Consider the following 17,610-nt stretch of genomic DNA (forward strand, 5'->3'; position numbering starts at 1 on the left):
TCTTTTTTTTTTTTTTTCCGTGCAATATTTTAAAAAATGGAACTATATTATGTTAACAAAAAAACATGCGAGAAGGAATAGACAAACATAATATGTGAAACAACCTTATTTCTACAAATTGCGAAAAGGCAGGTGTCCTTTTTGTGTGTGAGCTTCCATTGTGCTGGGAAACATGTATCATGTGAAAGTTCAAATGTTTACACATCTCAATATGACATCAACGTCTTTTCTTTTTGTAAAGGTGAAAAACGCGGAAAGGGAATTTTCCTTTCAGACTTTTATTTTATGCGTGAATTTATGTCCAAATGTTGACCAAGGGGTTGTAAAAAAAAAAAAAAAAAAAAAAACTCATTTTTCCACCATAAATGAGGATCAACTTACGAGTGAAACACACTTATATTATGACACACGTTTCTCCTTATTGCCAGTTCACAACGTAGAATGTGCATTTTTCTTCCATTTTTTCGAAATTTGGGGTTAAAATGAAAATAAATTTGTTCGCTATCTGATTTGATCCAATTTGATTTGATTTTTTTTTTTTTTGGACATGTCCAAGTGGCAGTTGTTAAGTAGATCGAACGCCGCTCAAAGCGCTTTTGACTTTTCGGGCATTCTGGCCCAAGACCTTTTTTTCTCTTTTTTTTTTTTGTTAAAGACGTATTGTACACTGTTTTAATACTTATGATGGACTGAACTTTCAGAAAAGACTTGCAAAAAAAAAAAAATTCCTCCATTTTTAACATGTCAATATAAAATATTTTCATTTCCTTCATTATGACTAATAAGATGTGAAACTACCACTTTTCCAACTAAAATGGCAATTTTTCTTTTCACACAGGCAGGAATATGGGGAGGTGTCCCTCCCCCCTATTTTATGCTATAAATTCAGCATCACATATATAGCGGATTGTGTGTTTATAAATCTTATGGCAATGTTGGCGACGAGGCCTTACATTTTCTGAACCCCTAACATGAGGTACTTCCACCTTTCAACTGAGAGCAGGGGCACTCACAAAGGTTTTTTTTTTCCTATTTTCAAAATTAAAAATTTTTTTTGAGGATTTTTTTTTTTTTTTCTTTATTTTTTATTTTAAAAAATTGAGATATTAAATAAACATAACGAAATGCATAGTAGCCCATCTTGTCATTACCATTTTGTTACCATTTAGTTGGCCTCTTTTTTTTTTTTTTTTTTTTTTTGGTCCTTTTCCCCCTCTTATGCTTTTCTAACACGAATAACATTTTTTTCAAGCCTTCTTTTCCAAAATTTCACTAATGCGTAATAGATGAAGGTTGTTAAATCGCACGCATTCTTTTTCTTAAAATGGTAAAAAAAAAATAGTGCCTGGGGAATGGAACTAAATAAAACACCACTAGATAAACACTTTTTAAAGCTTACCATTTTTTAAAGATGACAAAACCAAGTGGAAAAAATGACAGCAGATTATTTAGGAAGCTGTTCCGCGAGAAATTGACAAAGGTTGGCCAAAATGAATTTTCCCCATTTTCATAATAACAGAACTGATTAGGAAAATGCACATATATGCCTATTACGCAACGTACAAACATGCGTGTTTCAATTTGAGTCCCTATTCATGCGTCTGTGCATACACATTTGACAAAGAAAAAAAAACACTATTTTTATACGAACCCCAATTTTGTTTTTTCTTCCACAGAACGAAATGGATGACGTTTTTTTTTATTGTAAGCAAGTCATAGGTAAGGGGAAAATTATGCAGCTCGTATAGAAAGTGGAAACGTGAGACCCCCACATATGCATAAAACAATAATGTGCATATGTATACGTGCTCCTCATTTTTTTCCCCCTTTGACAATATTTTTAACGACGTAGGCATCGCAGCGGGGATACTATGTGGAATGTTGCACCTTAAAGGCATTTGGGGATTTCTCTTTTTTTTCATTTTCCAATTTCTCTTATCCTTCGCCCTGTACAACAAAAAAATAGATGAAAATCATTTTATGGACAATTATAGCATCGCAACAAGCAACGTGTTGGTTGGGCTTTCTGCATTTCTGGTATGTAAAAAGGGGCACAAACGTATGCACGTGTTCACATGTGCACGTATAACATATGTACATATATTTTGTGTGTGTATATATTACGTATTCATTTCCTTGTATAAGCAGAATGCTGAATCTGCTGTTGGGGATAAAAACGCATCCCCCTTGTGCGGAATTGCAGATAAAGCAAACATTATATGGCTTTCATTTTTTTATTGTTTTACCGAAGGTATCATGGATAACAGTTAACACGGTGTTAATTTAAGCGAGTTGCATGAGCGGACAAGTGAAAAGAAACGGCAATGCGAAGTGGAAAATAAGTTTTTGCAACAAAGAAAAACAGCACGCAAAAAGAGCTTCATTAACCTGTCTAACACAAGTGATAGATTTTACGAAAGCGTTTCATAGTGGCAAAATTGGAAGCAATGTTACACCATCAAAAGTATACTTTTTAAGCATATCGTCTAGCGTTACACAAAGCAAGAGTATAGAAATATTTTGTTCTTAACATAGTCATAACAAAATTGCTCTTTTACATGTGAGCAATACACAACTGTGAGATCGCTTAAAGAGCCACGAATCGCATCTTAAAGTAGTTCATGAATATACATTCACGTGTAAAGACAGAACATTTTAAGAAATACAGTAAAACTTCATTTTAAACGATGCTGTTTGGTACACGGTGTGTAGATATGTTCGTAAGCTCCAGTTCATCGTGCTCAAAAGGCAAATTATTTTGTGCTCTCAGAAAAAAAAACAGAGTATAATTAACATTTGCAATTTTGCCAAGGAGAAACTTCAAATGTTTAGCAATCTGCAAAAGATAAAAAGAAGATCTTTAATATATTTAAGGCAACCGTTTGTTCTTTTCCATTCTTCACAATTTGAATTCCTACATCCCATTTTGTAAAATCTAGACAAAACAGAAGTTTTGTGATCACTCAAAAACGATATAAACTTTTATAACGTACACGTAAACATGTGTATCCATCAGAAAGTTTATATGCATGACTGCGAATCGTTACTCAACTTATGAGAAATATGCACAAACGATCATTTTTTTCGTATATACAGAATTTTGTATGCGAGACGTTAACGAATGAATTTTTTCTCAAACATGATATGAGAAGTTACTCTCTGAATATATCAGAAAGGCTAATTTGAATTTTTTTTTTTTTTTTTTTAATAACGCAACAGTATTTACAATTCAATGATGAATTAAAAAATTAACACCTTTTCGAAGTACACCCCATCGCATATTTATAAAAATTACACTGCATAAAATGTCAGAGTTGAGTGAAGCCTGCACGCACACGACAATTCAACCTATTTGATGAAAACGTACATTTATATTGCATACATGTGAACATATTTTTTTCGCGTTGCATACGAGTTATATGCATGTGTATATTCAATTTCATATTTGTAAAAGACAACAATTCATGATAGTTCAATGAATTCCATTTGCACGTAATTTCCGAAACAGCCACGCGAAATTACTTCCATAGCTGGTAAAAGGAATTACATTTTAACAGGTAAATGGCTATTAATCGCTTACACATGTACGTAATTTTTTATATATACATAACCAAAGCTTAAAAGATTCAACATTTTTGCTATTTTAAGTTTTTTTCTTTTCAAGCTTTCACACCGCACACAATTATTACAACTATCCCTCAAATACGTGCTCTTCAAAATAAGCCAGACAAGGGCAACACAATTGTGCAAAGCATTTTTAGTATTATTCATTGTTAAAAAATACAGAATTTCTGCTAAAGAGTTGTGTTGTGTACCCATTTTTTTCTTCAAAATATCATTTACTGTTTTACAACCGCCTTTTATTTTTACGCATCTTTATAAAAGCCGTAAGCGCTGTTAAGCCTTTTTCATTATAATTAAAATTTTTACCTCTAGCTACCATAAATGAATAAGTACATTTTGTCCAAAGAAAGGGTAACTTTAAAAGATACACATGTATACTTACACATATGCGTGTACCTTTTGTTATGTTAGTACCCAAAATTACTTCATGCACTGTCTACACACTCACACATATTTTTACCTTTTTAATTTCGCCATTAAGAGGTCGGAAATAGAGTCCATATTTAACGAATTTGATAAGAATAAAAATGGATTAGATGGGAAGCAGCTAATATATTTACTAAAATCGATTGGGATATACCTTAACAAAGACGAATCGGAGGCTTTATTGGACGGTGAGACAAACATTTCCTATATTTTTATTACCCCCATTTTGCTTTTTTTTTTTTATGTATTTTTCTTAATTTGTAAGTATTTTTAATAGTTCATACTGTACATTATAATGTTTTAACATTACATTAATGTAATTCATTTTTGCTCTTACAAAATGTAGAATGTAGGATACACGGTAACCTAAATTTAAATAATTTCTACGCCATTATGCAAGAATTTTACTATGATGAAAATATTGGAAAAATGCTATTAACGTCACTGCAAGCTCATACAAGGGAAAGCGCTAAAACGATTACCATTGCGAAGCTAAAAAACTTGTTGATGACGTTGGGTAAGAGGCTAAAACAAACTGTGTATTTGTGACTACATACATAAAAATGCAGTTTAATGCAGCTCCTTGTTTGCAAACATGTTATGTCTACATGTCCAATTAAAGAAAAAGGAAACAAAAAAAATCCATTCCAATACAGGCACTGGTGTGAGGCTCACAGAAGATGAAGTAGACGCCTTTTTAAATGTAGAATTCAATGCGAATAAAAACAAGGACATATCATTTGATGATTTTATATACAAGTAAAGGCAAAAGCAAGTCCATTATATATGTATTCACATATTTGTTTTACGTACAATGTAGTTGTAACATTTCATTTAAGCACAACTGAATGCCTTTATTTAACAACTTAGGGTATTGAAAGAGTGAAATAAAGCAGATGGAAGCCCCTCTTTTCACGCCTTAATTTGTATAAAACTGTTTTTTGGACTAAAATGATGAAAAATATCCCTAGAGGTAAATAAATGTAAAAAATATTATATTGTACATAATTAGTAAATATGTTGAATGCATTATGTATACTTTTGTATTTTCCTCCTTTTTAGAATCGTGAATCAAGCCATACGAACTAAATAACATCTATTCAACAAATGAAAATAGACAACGTCCAATATACGCTTGTTTTAACATAATTTTTTTTTAAATTAAGATGAATTCGTCCTCATATAATTGGCACATATGCGTTTTGAAAATCCAATTTTTTATGATATATTTACATGTGTGTTTCTTTCTTTTAATGATGTTTATACATAAAATGCTACGTACTTCACATTTATCTTTATTTCCTCATAGAACAAATTTCTCAAACTAATAATAAGAATAACATTGTAATTTTTGTTCTTTATGAACATATCAGTATAGTCTTCTTAAAAAATTGGAAACCCTTATTCTAGTTTTGATAGCATCAAATAAACATCTGAAACATGTTAATCTTTGGGAACTTAAAATTTTCATTTTTTGTGTATTCAAAATAGGATTTAAGTTATGTCTGTGATTATTCTTATCCTTCGCTTTCTCATTTCTTATATACTCATAAAAAAATTTTATTATGGAACGTTTTAAAAATGTGATTATATAAGGAAACTCACACGTGACGAATTTGTCTCTATAGGTTCGTTTCCATTTAAAAATCTTATATGTATATTCTGTTATATAGAATATACGATGTTACCACTTGATATACGTGACACAACTTGTAAATTTTCTTTTTCAGCTCTCCATTCTTCATTGAGATTTTATATTTTCTAAAAAGTACATTACGTAAAACTGTATTAACACAAATTTTAAATGAAAAGGTATATTTTTAACAGGGGTTAATAAGTTAGCAATAGTGTGTGGGTCTTAGGCAAATAAATACATTATTAAAAGACAAAATAACATTATATCACCTATTGGCCACTTCAGTATTGTACACAGCTAGTAATCAGTTCCTTCCCTAAATGTCGTAAAAAATGAAAAAATAGGACAAATGTTCTTAATTATGCAAAAACACAAATGTGTCTTTAAACTTTGCAAATAAGCGAAAATGACATTTATGTAATTTATATTTCTAGTTGTTGCATTGGCAATAATTTGTATATTGTATTTTTCATAATTATAATAGATTATTTCGTTTAAAATTTTACCCATAAATTTTTCTGCACACCTAACAATCTAAAAAGTTTTACGTTCTTAATGAACAGGAAAAACATATTTAGCAAAAGAGCTCTCGTGTCTTACTCTTTTGTTTTTTCTTGTTGAGAACATATACCAATATCTTTCAAAGAAGGAAAATTGGTGTATACACACAGTGCTACATGTTCTTTTAACTCTACCTGTGATGAGCATTACAATTTTATACAGAACATATTTATCACCATCTTATTAAGGTGGAACTAAATATAATATTTGTATAACAAAAGTTAATATAAACTAAATAGACAATATTTTGCGTAAATGAATTTTATAGAATATATATCATTCTTTAGAGAAAACACTGAATCTGGGTCCTGAACAAGTATATATTAACATTATAATTTAAGCAGAAAGCAACAATGATCTTTGATTAAATTTCATCTCTTAATTGTTACACATTAACCTCTGTCCAAGAGTAATAAATGTACACAATTTTTTTACTTATCCTATTCTTGTGCGTTCATGCACGTTATCACTTTCATAGTTTCTTTTTTTAAAAAAGAACATTTTTACTTTTTTTTGAAGAATTCATATGTTTAAAAGTGAATATGCTCATATGATGCTTACATGATTTGGGCGACAACTGATATCTGAATAGTTGCATAAGGATCTTGCTAAATAGCAGGGGGGTGTAACTTAATTGAGTTCGCTTCAAAGGAGGGAATGTATCTTTTATGTTCATGTGCCTATTTTTATTGTTTAACATAGTTTATATTATTTTTAAAGACCTTTTCACAATGGAAAATGTTTTTAAATGAAAGGTGGGGGGTTGTTCTATATGAACAAAGAAAAAGGTATTTTAACTTTCTGCAGAAAACATGTTAACTTCTTAATAAATATGTACAAACATGTTTTGTTATTAGTTGAAGGCTCATTTTAGGTTAAGGTGAATTTTATATGAGACTATTCAAAAGCATAAATATGAAAACTTTAACACGCAACTCTTTGTGTTAGAGGTAATCTCTGTTATATGAATGTGTCTAAATATTTGTATAGTGCAAAGCGTCTTCCTTTAATAACAATTGTACTAAATATACATTTTGTATAGAAATCAATAACAAATGATGTCTCCAAATTATTCGTTTCTTTCCTTTTACATCCTTTGCACATTCATACTGGTTATTTATATTGAAAAATTGCTAACACATAAAAAAGCTATACTTGTATCAAAATGTCTATTCTCCCAGTGAACTAATGTGGGACATTTAACATGGAAATAAAAATGATACTATATGCCTAGGCAAGTTTATTGTTTATTACACACACTACATACGTAAAGAACGTGAAGCTTAATATTTAGTATAAGTTTAACTTAATGCTTTTATGACTCTCATTGGAGTTACAAACAGGATATAAAAACAGTTATACATAAAATATTCATTATATCAAAATTATAAAGGTAATTAAATAATAAAAAACAGTATAAAATTCAGCATTTAATAAAATCATAAATGATCGACATTTCAATTTACAGAATTTAATAAACAGAATGTAATTCTTAAAAAGTTATTTGAAGTAATATGCTCAAAACATATGTGCCATTAGTATTTTAATAAATAAAATTAATTAAATATAATTAAACTAAAATTATAACTTAATTAAAATAAATTAAAGGAAAAAAGAATTTAGTTATATGTAATTTAAAGAAATAGAACAAATAAATTTGTTTATATGTTTAATTTTGTTTTTATAATATAAGTCTTATTTATATTATATTTTATATAATAAATACATTAATTATAAATAATTAATAATTAATTAATATATTTTAATTCCTGTATTTAATTTTTATTATCACATTAATTTTATTATAATAATATAAAAAATATTCGTTTTATATTAATTATTTAATATATTTAATTAAAAACTAAATTGTTTAATTCTTGCTTATTCCCTAAATTATTAATATTAATATAATTAGCTATATAATATAATAAATTATTTATTAATATATTGTTTAATTTACAAAAATTAATTAAATTATTAATGTCAATACTTATATATATAATTAAAATTAATATACTATATTTAATTTCCAATAAATATAATTTATATTTATTAAAATGAATAATAATATTATTTATTTAATTTATTATTATTATAAAATAAATAATAATAAATTATTATTTAATTAATTTTAATATTATTAATTATAATATTATTATTAATTAATTTTTGAATTATTAAGTTTTATTTTAATATAAATTAACTATTATATATATGATACTTATTTTAATATTATTAATAATTTAACTTGTAAAAAGTGGATATAAATAATTGATTAAATAAAAATACACGTTAATTATACATAAATATCTATATTATTTTAATTTAATTATTTTAATGTTTTAATTTATGTATTCCTTTCAATATTATATATAACCCGTTCTTAATTATTCTTTTAATATTAAATTATTTTGCACAATAATTAATTATTATGTTATATATTTATTAATATATTTATATTTTTTAATTTTATTTAATTAAAATAATTAATTATTGAATTTATATTTAATATGTGTGTACACATTAATTTATTTTAATTATTATTTATTTATATAATAAAATTATTTATTATTTAATTGTTTTTATATATATAATTAAAAATTTTAATAAATATTAATTATTTTTATAATATATGTAAATATATATTTATTAATTAAATAACAATAAGTATTACATTATTATTTTATTTTCCATAATTAAATTTATTATAGCTTAGAAATAAAAACAATTAATTTAAATTATTTACGTAATTAATATCATAAATATAATAAATAATACATTTTATAAATTATTATTTAATTATGTATTTATTTGTTTATTGTATATATTATTATATACATATAAATTACATTTTAATATAATTATATATTTAGTTTTAAAAATTATAAAAAATATATTTATATTTTAATTTATAATATATTTTTAATTATGTTTTAACATTATTTATTTAGTTAAATAATTATAATAATTTTATATATTTATTTTAATTATAAAATAGTATATGTATTTTTATATAGGTTTAAATATATTAAAAAAAAATAATAAAAATAACAATAATCAAATATATATAGTATTATTTTTATTGTTAATACTAATTTTATTAATTTTAACAAATTAATTTATATATTTATTTAATTTAGTTATACTTTAATATATTTATTATTATTTATATTGTTAACACAATAAATATATTTGTTAATTAATACGTATATTTTATTTTTACTTAATATATTTATTTTATTAAATGTATTTAAATTAAATATTTATATTTTTTTATATTATTTATTTATTATATAAGTATAAGTTCTATTTTTATTATTATTTTAATTTTATTTACTATATTTATATTTTATTATTATATTTATTATTTTAATTTTATGTATATATTATTGTAGTATTATCTATTGCATTAATTTTATATAATTTATATATTTTTTTATTATTAAATTAAATTATGTGGCTTCAATTATTATTTTAATTTTTTAGACAGTTATTATTTAAAAATATATTAATTTAATTCAATTAATTATATATTTAATTAATTTACCTATTATATTAATATGACTTATTTGTATAAAATTATATTATACATTTTTAATTCGTAACATGCCCTATTACATATTTATTTCTTTATAAATTATTTTTTATGCCTCTTGCTTTTAATTATTATGTAAACAGTCTTTAACGAATATTAAAATTTCGGCATATTTATAGTGCAATAATTAATTGTATAAATATAAATATAATTTTTTAATTTATAATCATTCCACTATTAAAATAATGAACAGAATATGTTTGCAAATACACATCAAATTCATTGGGCAGTGTCAATGTTCTTAGTATCATCATAAGCAAATTGGCTATTTTAACTTATAATTTCTCACTTAAGGAAATTCCTTATTCCATTAGAATATGAATAGACAATTCATAAAAGAATAAACCTCACAGAACATTTTGTGTGCTTACATGTTTGGAACATAATTATATATAATGAAATGAAGAATATGTGTGTTCTATATCTTTTTGAATATATTATTTTTTTAAAAAATACATAATGCTAATTTCAAATGTTCTTAACCATAATAGATGGAAATTTCCCAAATTACAAAATTTTAACTTTTGGCTTTTATCAAATTACACTAATAATTAAGATTTGTGTGGCATTCAGCGTCCAAATACCTCATTTACGATAAACACTGCTCTGGTACTGGAAGCCTGGAATTTTACAACAATTCAAATTAAACTACAATACTTTATTTCTAATTTTTGTGTACCATATAATTTTAACATAAAAACTTTATTTTTTTTTCTACATGTTTTTTTTTGCAACAAACAAAATGCATTAAAACTAAGTGTCTTTCATAATTTATCTTTGCACATCAATACAAACATATGAAGAAACGTAAAAGAAAACTTGAGTATATGTATTTATATAAAATAGTAAGCGTTAAGTCAATTTACGTGTATCATTACAAGCATAAAAAGACGCACAATCAGAGGCTAAAAATATTTCGTTTACGCATATAATCTGGTTATTCATTTTTTTTCGTGTTTTCACATAAACGATATGTCCTTAAAATTTTTAAATATTTGATAAAAAAAAGACAATACTCCATTCATATTTCATAAAAGGAAGCAAATGTTTATTTTGCATTTCCCCTTGTTCACGATTTTAATAATCTATTGTTCTTTTCCAGGATAACACTTATTTTAGTAAATAAGAACTGACGGGACAATCCATTCACAACTTATTGATTTGTTATCCCGCTATTTTTTATGAAATGTAGGCAAAAGCATATTCATCATTATTTAACTTATGAGCATCTTTTTTCATTTTGCCTGCAGAAGTTTTAAGACCTTAAATGCTCCATATAACTGCAGATTAAATAGACGGAGACATAAAGGACACGCTTATAATTAAACGTTCATTTTACTTTAAAGAAAATATAGCCTTGTAAGTGCATAATGAACATTCTTTTTCTTAAATATGCATATGCATTCTTATTAATAAATGTATATATATAAATAAGCTCATAGATAAGTTTGGATCCTTCCGTTTGGTTTCTATATATGACAACAGAAATTTTTACATAATTTCAAAAAAAAAACATACACTTAGAAAAAATCATTTCTTTATGGCAGGTAGTACTGTGTGAATGGAGAATAATATTGTAAAAGTGTCAAATAGTACAACACATTTAAAATTTAGTTGTACGCTATTATCCTAACACGTTTCATTATGATCTACACACTTTGCTAGGTGTTGTATCTTTGTAGAAAATAATGAAGAAGTGAGAAGTTACGCTTTTGTAGACAAAAAAACAGGCACACATTTGTGAAAACTATGCTTCTATATATTTATTGTGACCTCTTTAAAGATTTAACCTCTGAGAAATTACACCAGTTTATTAATTAATTTTTATGTTTTTTTTCATTTTTTATTACTTTTTAATAATGACACCCCTTGTTGCAACATTTTGTTAGCTCTTTCGATATGCATTTCATTTATGTGTCAAAATGGTAAGAAATATAAATCCACCATTCAGAATCAGAAACAGTACAAAATCGTAATTTACTTAAAGCATCGCACATTTTATTGCATACAATTTTGGTTCTGTAAAACTAATGAATCAATTAAAAAATATTAATTCCTCTAACCTTTTCATAGTGAAATGATAAAAACATTGCTATTTTATAACAAAAACGTACAACTAAAATTCCTTTTTCTATTTTATTTTAAAGAATTTTATATTTTTGTTTATAACGATTGATGTTTTTTTTTTTTCGTACGCGTATTCTTTCTACATTTTTTTGGATCTTTGCTTTTGTGCAATTTTGTTAAAAACGCGCATTTTGTGTTAGTGAATTTATTTACATACAGTATTTAAAAATATTCTTATATATGTGCTTTATCATTTTTTTTTTAACAATCAATATGAAATTATTAAGAAGTGAAATTAACTGTGATTTATGCGTACAGATACATATACTCGCATATGTAACTACATACGTTTGTCGGAATTATTATACAGGGTACAGAACACACAAAAAATAAAAAAAAGGAAAAGGCTTATTTTGAGAGTACCTTATTTTGAAGAGACAAAATGAACATAACATGAAACATGCTTTCCTTCTACTTTTATTTTTGCTCTTGTTCATAGCACAACATGATATTACAACATGCTTCCAATTAAAAACTACACCTTTTTTTCTTAATAACCAAAAATGTACGTCATACACACTAAAGGGCAGCCATAAAAGGGCAATCCTTAGATTAGAAACATCGTTTGCTGCTCATGGAAAATCCTTAAAAAGGTCAAACGTCAATAAGAGCCATGTGTATGAAAATATAGAAAAATTCGTTACAAATAGTCCCTGTAGCAGAAGTGAAAATGATAGTGCCAACAGCAAGAAACTACATAAATTCACTTCTAGTTTTGCGTCAAGTCCAGATGTGTGGAATGAAGTAGTGATAGACGATATGAACAGCAAAGATGTTACATGCTTAACAAAAATTTTGTATTCAGAATATAAAAGAGCACTTGCGTCCATTGATGAGAAGAGAAACAATGCAGACAACACCTTCAACTCTGAAAAAATAAAATCGTTGTTTCTTTCCCTTGGGTCCGTTGCAATTGATAATATGAATAAAGATGAATTTTTTAAGCATTTAGAAAGTTATTCTCTTTTACTAAAATGTTGCAAAGATAATTATGTCTCTTTTAGTTTTATTAAAAATGAAATCGGAAATATAATGAATATAATCATTAAGCACTCCCAGAATTATCTACATGACAAGGACATATGTGAACGCATGAAAAATGCATTTGTAAATATCCACAATCTTATAAAAGACATAAAAAAGAATGATGCAATAAAAATGAATATTAAAAGTTTCTTTTCTGTCTTAAGCACCAACGTGGTTTTAAATAACAATTATGTATTTCATTTCCTAACACAAATATTCTCAGAGTTTAATTTGCTGATGCGAGATAACCCAGATTTAATTCATCATTATGAGTACATAATAAATCCCCATTTCTTCTTTATAAGTATTTTTTCCCTGTATTCTTATAATTTAAGCAAAGCTCGTTTTTACTACGTAATGCTATTAATTCATAATCAAATAAATTTGGACAATCTAAAGGAAAATGTTGCAAAATATGATGATATGTTAAATTATAGTGAGTATAAGAACCATATACTTAACACCATTTTTGAGAAAGAAAAAAAGGAATGCGAATATATTAAAGGACTTATTGCAGATAGCAAAAAAGGTGATAGCATTATTGTGGAAAGGGAAAGCGAGATGCATAATGAAAGTTTAAATAAGGACCCAAGTGATGAGAAGGAAGGAAAAGACGCTATATTAAATGATGAAAAGGAGTCGTTAGTCAAGGGGTGCAAACCTGTACTATTTAAAGAACTATATGACAATGTTTTCATAAAACTTTTATTATTTTTTGTTTTCTTTTTTTTCAGTGATCACTACTTTTGCATTGTTATTTTATTAAATTTTAAGAATTCTATAAAGGACCAAAAAAAGGACGCTCGCTTGTTGCAAATTGTTAATTATTTATTTTCTGTGTTGCTAGATAGTTTATACCCAGTACGAGATTATTCTAATATAATCTTGCTTTTAAGTTTATATAAAAACAATTTTAATGCACTCGATGATAAAAGTTTAAGTGCTGTGAAGAAAATTTTTAATGCAGTTGTAGATGACAATATGCGGGAAGAAAGTTCTGGCGACATGTCTAAATTACTCTTAGATATTAGCGAATCGATTAAAAGCGTGGAGAATGAAAAGAATAGCATGAATAAAAAGATAACAAGCAATTCTAATGAGACAAAAAATGTTGGGGAGGAGGTATACACGAATAGCATCATTTTGAGCGAGGGCGTCAGTAAGGCCGAAATTGACAAATGCGATGACGATCGGGTCACTGAACAAAATAAGGAATTAGAAGCTCAGGACGTAGAAAATAAAGACGCAACTGGAAACGATTCGAGTAGCATGAAAGACAAGTTTAACAAATATCTGCTGCGTCTTTTGAAAAACAAAGCGTATGACAAAATTGAACGCTTAGAAAAAAGGGATAATTTACATGTAAATAACAAAACATATAGTTTGTTTATTCAGTCCTTTTTGAACAATCATAAATATGATCGAGTGTACAAGGTTTACAAAAAGATGAAATTGAAGAAGAATATTCCTATAAAATATTTAAATGCAAAAAATTTGATACACAGTTTTAAGAATTGTGATATAGACAAAGGGCACGTGCTGAATGAATTACAACTAATTAGTAAATCTTACTTAAATTTATATTTTTCTAAAGACTGTTATTTTGTACTGACCAAAACGATGTTGTACAAGCATATGTGCGATTACTTAAAGAAAAAATGTGACATGAAATTAATGATTGATATTTTTAACTTTAATGAACTTTTAAAATATTTCATAAAGTTTAAAAGCTTTATTAATATAAAAAAGTTATATTTCCTTCTACTCAAATACTCGTACATTAAAACGTACAAAACTTATGTGATATTGATAAGATTTTTCAACAACCTGAATTATGAATCTGAGAAGGGAATCGCGCAGGAAGAGGCAAAGCCCGTGAGGGAAGGCGCAGGGGAGGGATCTTCACTAGAATGTGTAAAAGAAGACGCAAGCACAGCGAAGGACTTGAAATGCCCTTTTGAGAAAAACATGGAAATTTACAACGACATAATAAATCTAAGAAAGAACAAATTGTCTTATTACATTTTCCAAGGGATCAATTCGGATGAGGATTTTAATTTATATAATAAAGTTTACGAAATTGCGAAGAAAGATAAATATGACATGAGTTTGTTTATCTTAAGCAATTTTATCACGGAGTATATTTTTATGGATTATGGTTCGGACGATATAGTAGAAAGTGAATTGACCAACGTGAATAACATACTGAACATATTTTTCGAAGCCATAAATCTGTTTTTTTACAAAGAGAATTACAGAATAACTGTAAATATATTTTTCTTCCTTTTACTATTTTTAAATTATTATGTGACAAGATACACAAAGAAGGATTTAAAATATTCCATTTTTTTGAAAAAAAACATTTTAAACTTTTTTTTGTCCAACAATTATGAAGCAATTAAAGTAAATAGGGATGACGTCTATTCCTATGTGCCCCACTTTATATTACGTACTGTATCCATGTCTGTAAATCATTTGAAGAATGCTCACAATTTGAAAGAAGTCATTTCATCTGAATGGCATTTCGATTCAAATGATTTTAATAAAAATGTGATTCTTGCCCCGGCAGTAAACTGCAAAAATATTATGTCCATATTTCTACTTTTGAAGAACAATTTAATTATGTGTGATAAAACGATGGAGAAGGATCTGTATGATAAGCAAAAAAGCAACAACAATAAAGTTACGCAAAATATGAATGTTCATGCAAAAGGAAAAAACTACTTATATAGAGACGTAATTGAAAAAAATTACAGTGAAGAGAATGGGGGCACTCCACCTTCTACCACATATAATAACGTTGCTAATGTATTTGTGAAGCTAAAATATACAATTGGTTCAGACAGCATCAGCGAAGATTCCTTGAAAGGTTTTTTATTCAACAAGTTGAGAATCCACGTAAATAGTAAAAACGCAGATGCGTTAATCAACACACTGAAGGATATATTTTTCACCTGCAACAATATCATATATTTAAATTCGAGAGACTATCTTAACGTTTATGAAAAGCTCAGTTTGCTTTACGACAGCGCGTTAGCATCCCTAACCATTATATTTTTACTCGAAAATAGGAGAAGCGTTAAAGAGGGTAGTACAGCTGCCACCTTCACAGGCGCTACTCCTACGGATATGGTTGCATTACCAGGTGGGCACCCCGTGCGGAGCGACACAAAAGAAGTGAACTTTCACCAATACATTAGTATGTTGAGGGACATGAACAAGGAATACTTTAAAGACATCCTAAATAGTCCTACTGTATGCAAACTTTTAAAGAAGTATGAAAATTTTATCCATATGTGTTTATATTTTGATTTAAATAAAAAGAAAGTGGGCAACGTTATAACTCTGTTGGACTTGTCGAGGAAGGTACGAACAAATAAAAAAAAAATGGTTGTGCTCGTCAATTTATTTGTTACGAAGGTTATGCCTTTGTACGGTGTGACATAGTTCTTATTATGCACACACTGGATTATGTCTACTCATCCCCGATGGTTCCATTTTACAAATGAGTGCGTATTTCCATTCCCCCTCCCCATCCCTTCTTTTCAGTGTGACATTCTCGTGAGCACAGAAACGCTCATAGACGTCTTTTCCTTGTACTTGGAGAGAAAAATGGTAGAACAGAAATTTTGCAAAAAAAAAAAAAGGAGTTATACTTCCACTGTGCTGCTATTATGCCTTCATTGTACTGGCACTATGACCCGTTTTTTCTTCTCCCTTTTTTAGAACGATTTAATATTCAAAGAGTTTGAAGCATTTTCCCGATCTGGGGGGACAGTAAATTTCGAACTGTATTACACTGTCATGAAGGCAGCATTTTTCGAGGGTAAGTGGAGTAGGAGGCGGGGGGCGCGTACGCATACATGCAACTCGCAATTGCAACTGTGCATGTTTTTTTTATTATGCTCATGTGCGTGACACTATCACGTGTAGTTAGCACTTCCCTACAGATGGAACAAACATTTTTTTTTAATTTGCTCCACCCCAATTTCACCCCCTTTTTTTTATATGCCTCACATTTGTAGAAAATGCTAAAGTAGCCCTGAACGTCTTGAATGCTGTGCTGAAATCATTTGACATAAAACGAGTTCCCTTAAACTTTTTTGAAGGCATTTTATTAATTTTGAAAAAAAAAGGGAAATACAAAGATTTATATCAGTCCATTGACAAACTACACAGGGAGCTAATAAATTTTGAAAAGAATAAGCAATTTGCTGAGTTAGAAAAATTGGCAGCTGATGTGAGAAGCGATTTGCACAAGTGTAAAGCAGAAAGGCAGTTTTAAGCGGAAATTGGGGAAGTTACATTTGTTATAGCTTTCTACCAAGCAATTTTTCTGTGCTTTTTTGTGTATAAATATATTATATTTTACTTTATTATTATTTTTTTTTTTTTGTATTTTTTTTCCATTTAATATTTACACACATCGCCCTTTGTGTGTGTACCTCTTTGCCAATTTGTAATCACACAATTTTGCTTTACACGAAATATGCATTTTTTCGTTTGTTTTTAATTTTATCCCATTGAACTTAAATTAAACCATGTCATTTGTTTGAAAACAAAGGTACGATATACATATGTATGTATACTATGCTCCAAAAAAAAAAAAAAAAAA

At 27.3% G+C, this 17,610-nt stretch overlaps 3 protein-coding genes across 3 annotated transcripts; 2 read left to right on the forward strand and 1 right to left on the reverse strand.

Annotated features, from left to right (window-relative positions):
- Window positions 1-3,945: 3,945 nt before the first annotated feature.
- AK88_01207 (uncharacterized protein) lies at window positions 3,946-4,813 on the forward strand (the record flags this gene model as incomplete). Its single annotated transcript, XM_012478843.1, has 4 exons — window positions 3,946-3,975; window positions 4,106-4,238; window positions 4,397-4,567; window positions 4,707-4,813. The coding sequence occupies 4 exons, from the start codon at window positions 3,946-3,948 to the stop codon at window positions 4,811-4,813; spliced, it is 441 nt and encodes a 146-aa protein (XP_012334266.1).
- Window positions 4,814-5,419: 606 nt separating this feature from the next.
- AK88_01208 (uncharacterized protein) lies at window positions 5,420-6,947 on the reverse strand (the record flags this gene model as incomplete). Its single annotated transcript, XM_012478844.1, has 5 exons — window positions 5,420-5,672; window positions 5,761-5,833; window positions 6,076-6,220; window positions 6,377-6,426; window positions 6,809-6,947. 5 exons carry the CDS (start codon window positions 6,945-6,947, stop codon window positions 5,420-5,422), a joined length of 660 nt encoding a protein of 219 aa, XP_012334267.1.
- A 5,415-nt stretch (window positions 6,948-12,362) lies between these two features.
- Window positions 12,363-17,280, forward strand: AK88_01209 (uncharacterized protein; the record flags this gene model as incomplete). The annotated part of the gene is made up of 4 exons (XM_012478845.1): window positions 12,363-16,361; window positions 16,545-16,610; window positions 16,722-16,821; window positions 17,021-17,280. The coding sequence occupies 4 exons, from the start codon at window positions 12,363-12,365 to the stop codon at window positions 17,278-17,280; spliced, it is 4,425 nt and encodes a 1,474-aa protein (XP_012334268.1).
- Between the last annotated feature and the right edge of the window lie 330 nt (window positions 17,281-17,610).

The sequence above is a fragment of the Plasmodium fragile genome (genome assembly GCF_000956335.1).
Source record: "Plasmodium fragile strain nilgiri unplaced genomic scaffold supercont1.10, whole genome shotgun sequence".
Lineage (NCBI taxonomy): Eukaryota > Apicomplexa > Aconoidasida > Haemosporida > Plasmodiidae > Plasmodium > Plasmodium fragile.